At 39.6% G+C, this 15,681-nt stretch overlaps 1 protein-coding gene across 1 annotated transcript in view; it reads left to right on the top strand.

Moving 5' to 3' along the window:
* The window catches only part of LOC133610421 (zinc finger protein 385D-like), an 84,806-nt gene that overhangs the window by 30,970 nt on the left and 38,155 nt on the right, over nt 1–15,681 (top strand). The window contains exon 3 of the mRNA XM_061966666.2: nt 5,694–5,969. Within this exon, the coding sequence (XP_061822650.2) occupies nt 5,694–5,969 (276 nt within the window). The remainder of the gene's footprint in view (nt 1–5,693; nt 5,970–15,681) is intronic.

The raw sequence follows: 15,681 nt of genomic DNA, 5'->3' as shown, positions 1-15,681 counted from the left end.
GCCGCTATAAATAGTTTGTCTGCTTTAGCGCTTATAACAGTGGTTCTTAACCTTGTTGGAGGTACCGAACCCCACCAGTTTCATATGCGCATTCACCGAACCCTTCCATCCAGCCATCCATCTTCTACCGCTTTTTCCCTTCGGGGTCGTTGAGGGCGTTGGAGCCTATCTCAGCTACAATCGGGCAGAAGGCGGGGTACACCCTGGACAAGTCGCCACCTCATCGCAGGGCCAACACAGATAGACAGACAACATTCACACTCACATTCACACACTAGGGACCCTTTTGTGTTGCCAATCAACCTATCCCCAGGTGCATGTTTTTGGAGGTGGGAGGAAGCCGGAGTACCCGGAGGGAACCCACGCAGTCACGGGGAGGACATGCAAACTCCACACAGAAAGATCCCAAGGCCGGGATTGAACTCACGACTACTCAGGACCTTCGTATTGTGAGGCAGACGCACTAACCCCTCTACCATGCTGCCCACCGAACCATTCTTTAGTGAAAAATAAAATGTTTTTTTTTTCCCAATTCAAGACAAAGTTATGTTTTTTTACTGATGCACAAAATGAACCGTGCATGAACATCACCTTGTTCAAAGAACAAACACAGTGCATAAACTCACAACAAATTACACACCTGCAAATCCGATGGAAAATTAGAGGGAACATTGTTCGGGGGTATCCATAATACGCCGATAGGGAGAAGTTTTTATTTACACGATGAGTCGGGTTTGTCTTGACCTCCGCGGCAGAGGTTCCGCCGAACCCCTGAGGCCGACTCACCGAACCCCTAGGGTTCGATCGAACCCAGGTTAAGAACCACTGACTTATAATAACAATATCACTAATACTTGGTTATTTTCCAAGTCACGAAATGTAAATGGAGTATTGTTGGCACTTTTGGAATGGTTATTTATTGGATTTTATGGGCGAAACAGTGGAGTGAAATAATGGCTTCGCTGTAAGCGGACTTTTATTTGCATTTATTTAATATTTACAATGGATTAAAAAAATCCATGCGTCGTCATGTCTTTCACAATGATTGTGAACGATAGGCAAAATTCCCAAAAATGTGCAGTTCCCATTTAAGGAAAATCATTCTTTATTTTGCCGGAGGACGTTGACGCTATTGTCTTACATTAGACTCAAGCTAATGCATCTTTCACACATTTGTAACGTGTACTGTTATTAAATACTGTTTCATTGTCTCCTCCTTTACTATAAATAGTAGACACAGACTCCGTCAATAAAATTAGTCTGTGGGAAAATCATTCTTTATACTGCTACAGGTTCGTAAAGCAGGAATCTTCAAAGTGGTTTGCTTTGCACACCCAAAGAGATACTTCTTTCGAGTTGAAGGCACATTGCCGCAAAACAAAAAAGTTAGCCAAGCCCTTCCTATGTCTTTAGATGAGACTGGAGGATTAAATAGTGTCCTGTGGTGGGTAATACAACCAATAACAGAGCATTTTCATTCGTCGAGTCGTATCTTGGGCATTTTGTCGTCTAAACTACAGATGTGCGTGCATAAACTCAAAATGGCGAACACTCTCAGGACAGTTTGGATAGATTTATACCATATATGGATAAACCGCTGATGGTGTTCCCAATTTGTGATGTCACCAATTGTGCACATTCAAAACCGACCGTTTAGAAGAAGTAAGAAGGAAGGCAAGATTGTTTTAAAATATCTTCGCAAAGCCTCCACACTTTAATTTTACACTTTTTCGGACCTATGCAGATCCCAAATGCCCAACAGCTGGTACCAACAGTTAAGAAAAGTTGTTTTTGCTTGATAGGGCCCTTTTAAATGTTACGTAACAGGTGCAAAACACCTGCTTGACCACATAAGGACTAATGAATAATTTATTTTAGTCATTTATGCTGTTTACAATTGTCTCAAGTGCGCTCCAGCTCCTTATAGTAATCTTTGTCATGTATAGTGATGTATAAAACAAAGAAAAACAGGATGAAAAGCCCTGTCGGAAACACAAAATGAATAGTCATTCTCCATCAGTGCAAGCTTACAGTTTGTTTTCCAGAGAAAGGATGACGATAGCATGGATTAGTGTACCTTTGTTACCGCCCATTTTTCTGCAGTCTTCTTTTGGTTGTGGTCAGCGCCCAAAATCCAGTCCTGCCTTGGCAAGGTAATGACATCTTTAATGCCAAGATGGAAAGTTTTAGATGTTTGCTTTTAACTTTAATCCTAAATGACGGGCAACAAACATTGATCAAAATGGAACAATGAACTTTACTTTGCCACACAACACACAAGGGATTCATGACAGCATTAGTTGTTGTCCAAATTTCAACAAAATCTCGTTTTCTAGTCTTAATGTTTTTGGGTACCCAGTGTTTGAGAATCCCTGCTTTAAAGGGGTCATATTGATTTTTTTCCCTACATTTAAACACTTTCTCGTGGTCTACATAACATGTAATGGTGGTTATTAGGTCAAAATGTTGCATAGATTATGTTTTATAGACCATCTTCAAACTGCTTTCTGACCGTCTCTTCAGGTTGCGCCACTTTGTGGGCGGTCTTATTTACGTGCCTACACCTTCATTGCGTCTTTTCCCCGTCAGCCGTGTTGTAGCTTTGAGCGCTTCCATATGGAGTTTACTGACAGATATAAGTTGGAACTATAAGTACTTTGGATTAGAAATGGCAACACCGGAGGATGCATGTCCATGTAAGAGCCAGTCTGCCCCACAACAGGATAGAGAAAAAAAAGGAAATTATTGACTACAGCATCGTACTTCAATGGCGGACTCGAGGAAAGCTTTTCGGATAAATTGCTACCATATATGAAGCTATCCGATGACGTCACCAATGGGAAAGACGTCACAAATTGTGCAAATTCCAACCAGCTTGTTTGGAGTAAGTATGAAGGAAGGCAAGATTGAAGATTGTTTTTATAAATATCTCCGCCCATGCCTCCATGGTTTAATTTCAAATTTTCGGGATTTATGCAAATCCCAAATACACAAAAACATGTACCAATAGGTAAGAAAACTTTGTTTGGCATAGGCCTGGGCCGGGGGTCGGCAACGGGCGGCTTTCGAGCCACAAGCAGGTCTTTAGCGCTGCCCGAGTGGCTCCCTAGAGCTTTTTCAAAAATGTATGAAAATGGAAAAAGATGAGAAAAAATAAATATTTTTTGTTTTAATATGGTTTCTGTAGGAGGACAAACATGACCCAAACATTCCTAATTGTTAGAAATCCCACTGTTTACATTAAACATGCTTCACTGATGAGAGTATTTGGCGTGCGCTATTTTGTCCTCATTTCGGAAGTCCTTGAACGCACCGTAGTTTGTTTGCAAGTACAACTTTCCTTGATGCTGCCACAGAAAGAAGTGTTTTATGCCACTCCTTCTTTGTCTCTATTTATCCATCCAACGTCTTATGCTGTGCGTGAATCCACAAAGGTGAGCTTTGTTGATGTTATTGACTTGTGTGGAGTGCCAATCAGACATATTTGGTCACTGCATGACTGCAAGCTAATCGATGGTAACAGGTTATTAATGCTAGCTGTAAGTACATAATGCATCATTATGCCTCGTAGTTTAGGTATATTTGAGGTCTTTTTATTTGTAGTTTCCGTTTCCTTCAACTTGAACACACACATCTTTACCTTTGGCCATTCTGAGCCAGTAATTTCCAGGAGTTATCACACCCTCTAAAAAGCCTCCGTTTTAGTAATCTTTTCCAATGTTATAAAAATGCGTAGAATAAATATTACATATGACATTACATTACATCTTTACATGACACACAGTCATGTTGATAGTAGTCTAATATAGCTAACATAGACACTTACATCATGTGTTGCCTTCATTTTAACACTTATATAAGGCTTTACATTTTTTGTGGCTCCAGACAGATTTTTTTGATTTTTTTTTGGTCCAATCTGGCTCTTTCAACATTTTGGGTTCCCGATCCCTGGCTTGGGCGATGTGGCCTAAACATAAAATTACAAGTTTTTTCACAAAAAAATTGATTCATGATTTTTTCCGATTTTTGTACCATACTTTTTAAAGAAACCAATGAATACAAATGACAGAGATACTTCAAAACAAGTTATGTTTGTATTTGATAATGTTTTTCTTTTTAGACCAGATTATAAATTGTACTTTTTATGGAATAATATTCAAAGAACTAATGTAAGTGCTTCCTCTGGGAAGCAATACTTCTGTCTTGAATAAAATACTTCTGTTAACAAAAATTTTGCATTGCACATTGCATCCAAATAAATAATAATTTCCAACATTGAGACTAATAAAGTGCAAACTTAAAACTTCTGTCTTGAAAAAAAATACTTCTGGAAATAAAAATGTAGTCGTATACATTGTATGCAAATAAATAATCTAGTAAAACATTGAGAGGAATATAGTTTCAGTAAGTGGATGTGATGTGCAGAGAGACTGCTTTAGTGATCGTTCTCAACTGTGCTTCTTCCTCATCATATGGTGTCAGTATACATACCATGGTATAAATGATTCCACCACAGTAAGCTGCTTTTTAGCTGGAGTTTGTTTGTTGTTACGGTCTTGTTCGCCTCGTAAGGGGTTGCATTTCCTGCACTCGACTGGAGGCTGTCAGATGCTGGAATAAGTTTGTTGTGCTGCTGCCAAACGTTGCAGCGTGCACTCATTTGTTCCACGCCTGTTAGCGCAATACCAAACTACCGACAACACTTTTATTTTCTTTGGAACAAACGTTTCGCTCTCAAGGGTGGCAGAAGCTCCTGGGGGCAAAAAGTATGCCGGACCAAGAAGACAAAAACAAGTATTTTTTTAAAGCGTTTGCAACAAAAAAATCACATTTATCGATATATCGCCCAGGCCAAGTTTTGCATGATAGGTCCTCTTTGTGGTGTTAACCAAAGTAAGTCGAACCCCGAATGAACACTTGCTTGCACTGAACGACTCGCCATTACACCGTCTTCTTCTTTGTGCATGTGCCCGCTGCCTGATGGCGGCATAGAGCATTACTCAAATTAATCCTGGTGACGGATTGCTTGCTTTGAAGTCGGCGCCTCTGCTCGGAGGCAGATAAATTCCAACGAAACAGATTTCCATTCCGCTTTCATCTCTCCTGCAGCCAAATTGAAGAATCTGCAAACAGATTTGTTTTTTTTGTTTTTTTTGCAAAATGATGGGGATGTTTCAAGTGAAGCATATGGGTAGAAAAATCAAATACACAGGGGCTATTATATCACATGAACAGTGCTAAAAGAAATAATTGTTGCACTTGGGCTTACATTCAATACTGAGTTCTTGCTGCAGCTTGAAGTGGCCATTATGGACATTGGGAGCATTTAACTCCTAGTGTACTGAATTGAATTGTCTTTTATTTTGTGACAAAGAGAGGCTAAAACAAGATACTTATCTGCAGATTGTACCTGCCGGCGATATTGCTTTGAGCGAGATACAGGCTATTTTTATTTTGCGCTTAATGTACATAATCTACTGGATTGTTAAAGTGATGTATTAACCGATAAATCAAAGCCTGTTTGGGAAAAAAACAATGGTTACTGTGTGAGGATTTTTCCTCATAGCTAGAAGTACTCCACTTAGCCTCCTGTGGAGTCATGTTGCCCCCCTGTGGAGGCTTCAGTGACATACCTCATATGCACGGCAACTGCATTTGATTTCATTCATGATGCGTCTTTATCATTGCCCTAGATACAAAGTGTCCCACGACGTCTGACTGTCTGGAGATTTCTGACTGTCTGGAGATTAGCCTTCCTCCCAAGAGTCAGCAGGAAGAGGACGACGACAAGAGGAAGGTGACACCAGGACACAGGGCCAAGCGGGAGCGGCGTCAAGGCAGCAGCGCCAGTGCCACTGTGTGCCAGGTGTGCAACATTCAACTCAACTCTGGTACCCAAGCTCAGATCCACTACAAGGGCAAGACGCACCAGAGGAGGCTGCGCAGGCTGGCAAAGGTTCTTGGTTCAGGTACACACATGACCCTTTTCAGTTGTATCATCTTCTCTCTCTTTCACTTACACCAGGGGTCGGCAACCCAAAATGTTGAAAGACCCATATTGGACCAAATATATAAAAATAAAATATGTCTGCAGCCGCACAAAATTAAAAGCCTTACATAAGTGTTATAATGAAGGCAACACATGATGTAAGTGTTTATGTTAGCTATATTAGCCTACTATCAAAGGCTGACGCAAATCTTTGTTGACAGAAATGCTGTATTTAAATTTTTATTCTTCACATTTTTACAACATTGGAAATCGTTAGTAAAACGGAGGCTTCCCACAGGATGAGATAACTTCTCGAAATGACTGGCTCAGAATGGCCAAAAATATAGATGTGTGTGTCCAAGTTAAAGGAAACGGCAGGCTGTCTTCTTCTAATGGATTTATTACACTCTTTGCGAGCTGGGTAACGTTTTCTGTGGTCTGGAACAACATGGCACACAAACAACTATCAGAAATGCAGCCAATATTACAGACAGATACTGTATGTCATGAGACATGCAAATATCAATTAAATACATTAAGGAAATTAAATTAGTTCAAATATACCTACAAACGAGGCATGCAAGCTGGCCTAAATAGCCTGTTAGCGACGATTAGCTTGCGGTCATGCACTGACCAAATATACCTGTATAACACTCCAACAAGTCAATAACATCAACAAAGCTCACCTTTGTGCATTCACACACAGAATAAAAAGATTGGTGGACAAAATGAGACAAAGAAGCAGTGGCATAAAACATGTCTTTCTGTGACAACATCGGAGAAAGTTGTACGGTACATGTAAACAAACTGCGATGAGTTCATGGATTGCTGAAATTAGTAGGACAAAATGGCGCTCTCCAAATACTCATCAGTGAAGCATGTTTAATATAAACAGTGGGATTTATAACAATTTTTGTGTCATGTTTGTTCTCCTACAGAAAATATATTTAAAACAATATATATTTTTTTCTTCATCTTTTTCCATTTTCACACATCTCTGAAAGAGGTCCAGTGAGCTACTCGGGCGGCGCTTAAGAGCCGCATGCAGGCTCTGGAGCCGCGGGTTGCTGACCCCCGACTTACACCAACAGACACACTCATTAGACTCAGCCAGTGGTGCAAACATTTGGACAACTCCAAAACCAAACTGTAACTACCAGGTTGTTACATTATTACATTATGCGGCTAACATGCAGCCAATCAATGCAATTAATTGATGTGTAATGCGTATCCGACCGGTAGGAGCCCTCGGGAAAGACTGTGGGTCTCACCCTATCCCACGAAGCCACGCCCCCCGATGGAGGAAACGCTATAATTTTGGCCCCTGTACGTAATGATTATGTCTCGTTTTTATTATTGTATATCATGTTGGTCGCAGGCAAGCAAAATGACACTGAGGCCATTGGAAACTTTGCATAAACAATCGCTCAAAATCCTTGACCGAAAACCACAACACCACCATCATTGTTTAGTGCTCCAAAAATATAGATTGTTAGATTTAGCTAACATTCAAAGATTAGCATCAATACGAATGGCCCATCGAATCCTAAATAACACTGCACCAGCGCCACTTAAGCACTTTGTCCAGTTTACATCTGCTGTGACAACTAGAAACACACAAGCCTCCACCAGGGGGCAGTGTAGCGAACCCAGATGTAAAACATATTTTGCACAATCAGCCTTTTCATATAAAGCCATAAAGGAATGGAATGACCTCACAACAAACTTGAAAAGTCTAACAGATTACTCTTCATTGACAATTGAAGTTAAAAAGTGGCTTTGGAGCAATCAAAGCTGCTCACACGGTCACTAAGGTGGGCACCTTGTTTGACATGTCAACTTAATGTGGATTATATTTATCCATGAGAGCATTTTTGTTGTAAATTGTGAGGTGTGTCTGTTAAAATCATGGTTGATGACAGATGTGAACAAGAGCATGTATTGTCTGTGTGATTATGTAAATGAGGTGTGGTTGTATCGTATATTAATATGTGTCCATGAAAGGGCATTTTTTATGACTTTTTTCTTAATACTTGTGTATGATTTTATTGTCATAATTTTATTGCATGATTTTTGTATACCTTTAATTTAGGTAGCCAGGGACTGCAGATGAAAATTAGCTAATTAGCTATAATCTGGTACAGAACATATTTGAGCTTAATGTTTCTGTGCATTGTCCCTTCAAATAAAGACTAAACTAATAACATTACTGATAACTTATTTGAGTAAAAATACTTCTGACAACTACTGCTAAAACATGAACTTTTATTTACATAAATAACTTTTATTTACATAAAACAACCCCGAGAGGGACAAGCGGTAGAAAATGGATGGATGGATGGATGGCTGGATGGAATAGTTCTTGGCTTCAACACCAACACGAGTGAGGGTGGGTGCCAGGCGCCGACTCGTGGTGCGTATAGGGAAAGGCAAGGTGAAGTTAGAGACACCTCTTTTTACTACTTCGAATCGCTGCATGGACACAACTTTTACACAGCAAAGGTGCCGCAAAAGTCACGTACAAACAGACAAATCTGATTACAGACACACATGTTTTACTCACCTACAACTCTTAGACACAAAGATTGCTTTGCATATACACACCTGAATACGGGGAAACGACTCTTAAACGGCAGAAACCTAGCAAAAATCAAGTGTAAAAAGACGGCCAATCGAGGATATACGGACAGACAGGTTTTTTTACCCACAGACAAATCATAATACGGACAGACAACTTAAAACACGCACCCGCGGCTCTGATTACACGCACACACATTGAAGCTACAGACAGGACAAAAAAAAAAAAAAAAAAGAAAAGAAGCTACAGACACACAAATTCACAGACACATGAATTACAGATGCACAGACTGAGATACGCATTTGCAAATAATTTCGCTTCAATACTAATTCCATAATTAACATATTTTTAATGCTGTTTTAAGTAATGGTATAGTTTATTTTCAACATACTGAACAATGCATTGAAATGAACGTTACATAAAAAAAGCATTTTATTTAATCTTACACCTTTTCTGAGCAATTGATAATACATTTATAGTGGTAAAACCGCTTGCATAGAATCAACAATTGTACTTATTATTATAGCTAAAGTCTTTATATCGTCAAATGTTATTGCAGGCGTAAGGTTTAAGAAATGAAAAGAGTAATAGATTAGTTTTATTATCTGTATCTTCAAAGACATATTGTACAACATAATGCAACAGACAGTAAAGCTGCTCTAAATTGACTGATATAGACATTTACAATGTGTTTTCTCATGTGCATTCAACATGTATATTTAATATTCTCCAAGAGACGCTGGTCTGGTATGTATTTTCTGCACACCTGTTTTGACAAGAGGCCATAAATCACCCTCACTCACTGCCATTACTCCGAAGAAAGAACCTGTAATGAGCAACGCCAGCCAATAAAATGGCACATCTAATGCTGATTTACGATGCTGTCTCTTTCTATAAGCTCAACACGCGCATTACCCAGTCCGGTGTAGCACCATGCATAAGATTAAATTAATGCCATGGCCACTGTTTAACGTCTTTCTCATTTCAACATCTTTTTGTCATCATCACAACCTTTTATTGGCATGTTTCTGTCAGGTGCCTGTGCCTTTCTCCATGGTCACTCATACTTAAAGTTTGCCAATTAGCCCCTATAGCTTTTGTGGGCTTGGGCCTTTTGTATGTGGGACATAGACCCTGGAACAGTACAAATACAGAATATAATTGTTTTCTTTGGTCAGGAGTGTCCAAACTTACTAAAAATATAATAAAAAGGATACTGAGGCCAAAGAAAATAACATTTGACATGTGTTTAATTGTATTTCTGGACTGTATATGTCAAACATCTAATAAACAAATGTTTAAAATTCAAAAAAAGAAAATCAACTGAGGCCATTTGAAAATCTGTAATATTGTAATAGTCTAAAAAGCAAGGTAGATTATGGTCAGGCCTGGGCCAATAACAAATTTTGCTCTAAGTTATATTGACCTACAAATTATCGGCAATAAACAACATTATTGCCATTTTTTTTTTTTTTACACCAAATTAACCACTCATGCAATAATACAAATAATAATGCAAGCATACCCTTTCAAATGCAATAAACGTGTATTTCTTGTATATTTTAACATTGTCGTTGAAATGTAAACTTTTAAATACCAAGTAAAAAACAAACAAATAAAAATAAAATATACTCTTTCTGTAAGCAAAATTTTGCATTTGAAAAAAAAAATCACAACCAAAAGCAATAAACTAGGTTCTGTCTGTTAAGTAGAGGGTGGGGAACCCTCAAAAATACACAACCAAAACAATGAATAAAATGGCTGAATAAAGTTAGTGTGACCAAAATGATCACGGTTATTATTATTGTGGTATTGTTTAATGTGCTCAACAAGTACTTATACACACTCTAAACTTCTTTTAACCATGTTTTTTTTTAATAACTAAAATAAATAGCCACACAATATGATTTCTTGGCAGAGGAGACATCAAATATTATATATTGTTATATAAGAGCCATATTACTTTTATTTGTGTGATTAAATATGTTTATCTTCTTCCATTTTAATTTGTAAATGTTGTAGAATGTTTTTTTAATAATTGGGTGATTGCTTTTTCCACTTCCAGTTCATATGACATCACACAAGTTACCTTTCTGTTGAACGGAGTCTGTGTCCATCTGTTTAAACTGGACACTTTGGAGTTTATATTGAGAACTTTGTGCAAAAACAGCACATTCCTTATTTTTAATGTAAATTCTGTAGCGCATTAGTTTAGACAGTAATATGTTTTTACAAGTTTAGATTGGGGAATGACGTGTCTTAATGGTAAAAGACGTAAATGTCTCTTTTTTACATGTAAGCATTTAAGCTAGCCAGTTAGCTAAACCTAGTCGGTCCATAATTTTATCAACGTGTAGTTATCAATTACTGTTTGTTGATCATTTTAATTAAATACGGTAATACTAACCGTCACGAGTTTTACATCAGTTATCATTACTACCGTTTATCTTTGTAGAGCAAACGCCCACAGCTGCTGAACCCGAAGCAAAACAGTGACCGCTCTTGTAACCCGTAACAACGCATACTAGAGATGCGCGGTTTGCGGGCACAACCGCGGAGTCCGCGGATTATCCGCGGATCGGGCGGATGAAATTTAAAAAAATTAGATTTTATCCGCGGGTCGGGTCGGGTCGGGCGATTGAAATTAAAAAAAATTAGATTTTAAATAGATTCAGGCGGGTGGCAGTTAAACCAATTCGGAAATATATATACATAGTTAAATGTTGTTACCCACATACGAAAAACGAGCAGGCACCTGCTGCATATGCCACAACAGAAGAAAAAAAAAGAAAAGAGATGGACACTTTTACGGAGCGGAGAAGGGACGCCTCGCCGGGGTCCGGGACCGAGGCCCCTTCCCCCGAGAGGGCCCCACCGGGAGCCGTAGCTGAGGCGATCCGCGAGAAGGGCCCGACGCACGTCCAGGGTCACTACCGCGCCCACCGCACCGACACCCCGCCTCGTCCGCCTTCGCCGCGGCCGGCGTCACGCGCAGCAGGTAAGCAGCTTACCTGCCCGCCACCCCCGTGGCCGGGGGCTCGTAACAGGGGTCACTCCGCGAGCTCCGCCCGCGCAGCTTACCTGCCCGCCACCCCTGTTGCCGGGGGCGCGTAACAGGGGTCACTCCGCGCGCAGTGCGCTCACGAAAGGGGTGGGGCTCACCCTGGTTGATATAGAGAGCAGGACGGTGGCCATGGAAGTCGGAACCCGCTAAGGAGTGTGTAACAACCCACCTGCCGAATCAACTAGCCCTGAAAATGGATGGCGCTGGAGCGTCGGGCCCATACCCGGCCGTCGCCGGCAGCGAGACGCGCTTGGAGGTGCGCTCAGCGCGGCTCCCATATGATTGCGCACTGGTGTGCGTCTGGGTCGTGACAGCGTGGCACGCGAAAGTCTGTGCTGCATTGGATCAGTCTCCTTTCTTTAACAGGCAAAAGCTTTATAACCTCACCATACCTGCCAACTTTTGAAATCAGAAAAACCTAGTAGCCAGGGTCCAAGGGCCGCAGGCCCCGGTAGGTCCAGGACAAAGTCCTGGTGGAGGGTTCAGGGCTTCGCCCCCCGACGCAAAATGATTATTAGCATTCAGACAGGTTAAAATGTTGCTAAAACCATCACTTTTCTATCAGTCACAGTGACTTTTCAAAACAAAAATATTACAGCAAAAATCATATGGGTTGATTGGCATGTTTATTCTGTAAGCTAACTTCAATAGTTTGAAATTATTTTGACAGTTAATGCCAGTTATCCTGTCAACCTTTCACAAGACTTCAATTTGTTAATTGAAAGTATAAACAGTATAAACACTTTTTACAGTAAACAAATGGTAAAACCGTACTAAACAATTCCATTAAAAAAAAAATTGGTGTCATTATTAACTTTCTGTCCAAGCTTGTATAATCTACTGCCTTGTTCAATTGTAAAAAATATTCTGTGCCTAAAATTCACATTTCTATCACAATTATCATACTGTAAACATGGTAAGCTAACTTCATTAAAATTAATAGTCCTGTCAATAGCATGGAATTACAATTCAAATGTAGTTTTTTTGTAAGCCTTTCAAAAGAATTCAAAATATGAAAAATTAATGAAAATTAATTTAAGCCATCAGACACTTGAAAAGTGGCACATCACATCTCTAATGTAATCATTTGAACTTTTCAACAGAAATAGCACTGCAAAAATATTAAGGACATACTTCTGTATTTTGGTAGTTATGCTGTCAACATTTAACAAGATTTCTTCAACTTGGACTTGAAAGCATAAATAGTATAAACACTTTTAACAGTATGTCGTGCTGTGAAATACAGCCGACAGGATTGCGCACCAAACACGAAGCAAGGCCAAAGCGCATGCATCGTGCAGGAGAACAAAGGACTTCTTTCATTTAAGGTTTGTGATAAACCATCAAACTCATTCGTTAAAAGGACTCTATAGTAATATAAAGCGAATTTTTCTGGACATTATCATGCAAGAAAAGTTTATTTTTGGGACCGCGATCACCGCGTAATGATTTTTAAAGGTTGCATTACAAACATTTAACTGTCCCATGTGATCAGCCAGTGCGATTGGAAGTCCATGCTCAATTATTGCCTCCGTAAATAAAACTTCGGCATTTATCACATCCAAAGAATCTGTTTGGGCGACGAAAAACGTTGAAAGTTTTCCACTTGTATCGCTAGCAACGGCATTAGACTTGTGTTTTTTTGTCCCAACGTGGTCTTTTACATCGCTAATTCCTCCGCGTCCGATCGAAAAATCTTGTCTGCACAAGGTGCAATTCGCGTAGTTTTCACCCTTTTTTTTTTTTTAATTAATGAAAAACCGTATTTTTTATCACTGCAACCGTAACCCGGAATAGGTTGATGAAAACCGTACGAATTACGGGAAAACCTTTCTGATGCGGTTGCGGATGAAATAATTGCCGATCCGCGCATCTCTAACGCATACACATGGCGATTATCAAGGCTGGCAAACATACGACTTCATTTTTATTCATCAACCGGTTAATTGACTGATCGACTATCAGCCCAGGTCTAATTAAGTTATGTAACTAACTATTAATTGGACCCTCCCTTTTGCATGGAATAATCCTCCCAGATTATTTTATTCTAAGGCTGTCTAAATAAAGAGAGGGGACTAGAATTAAAGATTATGAATTTATTCCATACAAATGAGTAAGTAGTATATCTGACCAATCTAATTCTGTGAGTGCGAACAGATGAAGCCTACTCGGATGAGAGGCGAAACGTCTTCCAAGACAGATCAAACAGTCCAGTTGCGATCGAATGAATGCCCTGAGATGACAATGACCTGGGTGAATGAGAACATTCATAGACAATGAATAAGTACAAACAATAGGAATACCAACGCTGGAGAGAGGTCAGAGCCATCTGAAGTCCAGAGCCTTCTCTAAAATGGGCACTCTCCTCATATGCTTTAGTCCATCTTGCTCCCACATCGTACCGCAGATCGAAACCGAAAGTTAACTTGGCGTATGTGTTGAGCACACACATTCTTGTTCACTTTCACTCTTCTAAAATTAAAGGGAATAATAAGAGTGTGTGCAAATACTGTAGTTAAGGCTTAAGTTGAGATCATTGTTTTTCAAACCGAGGCCAAATCTAGTAACTTCTAAGGCGTTTCGTTTTCCCAAAGGAGCGAAATATTCCCTTCACATTATGTAAAGTTATGTAGCTGAAATTGTGTTTTCAAGCCTGGTTCTTATACTTATGATACAAATTAGTGGTGGCAAATGAATGATTCTAATCAACAGAGGCATGGGTGAAGCATTAGTGAAAGATGATTTTCATCCATTTAGACAAAGAACATACTCGAGGAAAAGTTCTTGTAAACAATAAGGAGGCAAATTAGCCATAATCTTTTCAATAAATCCTTACAACTGTTCGGTCTGTATAGGACACAATTATTTCTGCAAGCTCCCCTCCCTCCTTGTGTTCCTATTTTTTGGTCGAGACAGGAAAATGGGGACAAGCCAAGTCAATTAAGGTGACGATTACCATAATTGGGCCTGCGTCGCGATTAAACCACCCTAATAATACCCATTCCCTTCCCGCAGCTGAACTAACGTTGCCTTTATTCAGTGGCATAGAACTGTTAGCGTGAATGAAATGAGGTTTAATCAGGTTGTTCTCAGTGGGGGCCCCCCTTTTTCAAAGGGGAATGGAACAAACCATCATTTCCATCTCCTTACAACTCTTGCTAATCTACACTGGCACATCGGTCTCCTTCAACCGGGCATTCGAAAGAAACGTTCCCTTTTCTGCGTTTTAAATACCTGTTGAGTTTTGTCCTATTATGTGTAGCCAAAAATGTACTCTAAATGAGTATCATGCAAGTTTAGAGTGTGGTATCCATCTGCGTCAAACAGTGCCTCAAAACTATGGCGTCACATTAGTGCCAAAAATCTGAGCGCATAAAAACTGTTATCGCGCGCTGATTCTCCACTTCGTGCGCGCGCGCGCGGTGCCTTTCTGCGCGCTCTCTGTGTACTCCTGGCATCTCTCCTCGCGCTGTCATGTTTCTTTTTGGCACTTTGGGGACGGGTATGCTTAGACGGCCCCTCCTTTCTGATTGGCTCTGAGCATTTTTCATATGACCAATCATTCTCCAGCGTAGCAACGCTGTAGCCATCTTACCTCGGACAGCTAGCCTCAATCATTACATTGATGTCAATGGTACATGTACTAATTACATTACCATAACTTGCTCGATTTTCGACCAATTTACAAACTGCTTGCCTTGTTACAAATCTTATTACATGTAGATATGACATAGGATGCTGTACCTGTTGAAATTACCTCTTTCGCTTTAAAAAAAAATGACTTAATTGTGCAACATAGTTGTGTAGGGTCAGTGTTAGTCAGTTCTCTGATTATTTTAAACTGTTTCAGAATACATTATTAAAAGGCTATTTTTAACATTTTAAAAACAAAATTCAAAGATTATTTCATTAATTTTATGGCTGAATCAAAAGAAATTCCATACGTTAGAAAACAAATGTTCAAGAAGAAGTGAAATTATAAAATAATGTTATGGTTGGATGTTATTGCTGGTGGACCAGTTCTGGCTGAAAGATTATGGTGTTTGTTGT

This window comes from Nerophis lumbriciformis, linkage group LG11, assembly GCF_033978685.3.
Source record: "Nerophis lumbriciformis linkage group LG11, RoL_Nlum_v2.1, whole genome shotgun sequence".
Taxonomy (NCBI): Eukaryota; Metazoa; Chordata; class Actinopteri; order Syngnathiformes; family Syngnathidae; genus Nerophis; species Nerophis lumbriciformis.
Note: the sequence above shows the minus strand (reverse complement) of the source record. Positions and strands in the feature narration are given on the sequence as shown.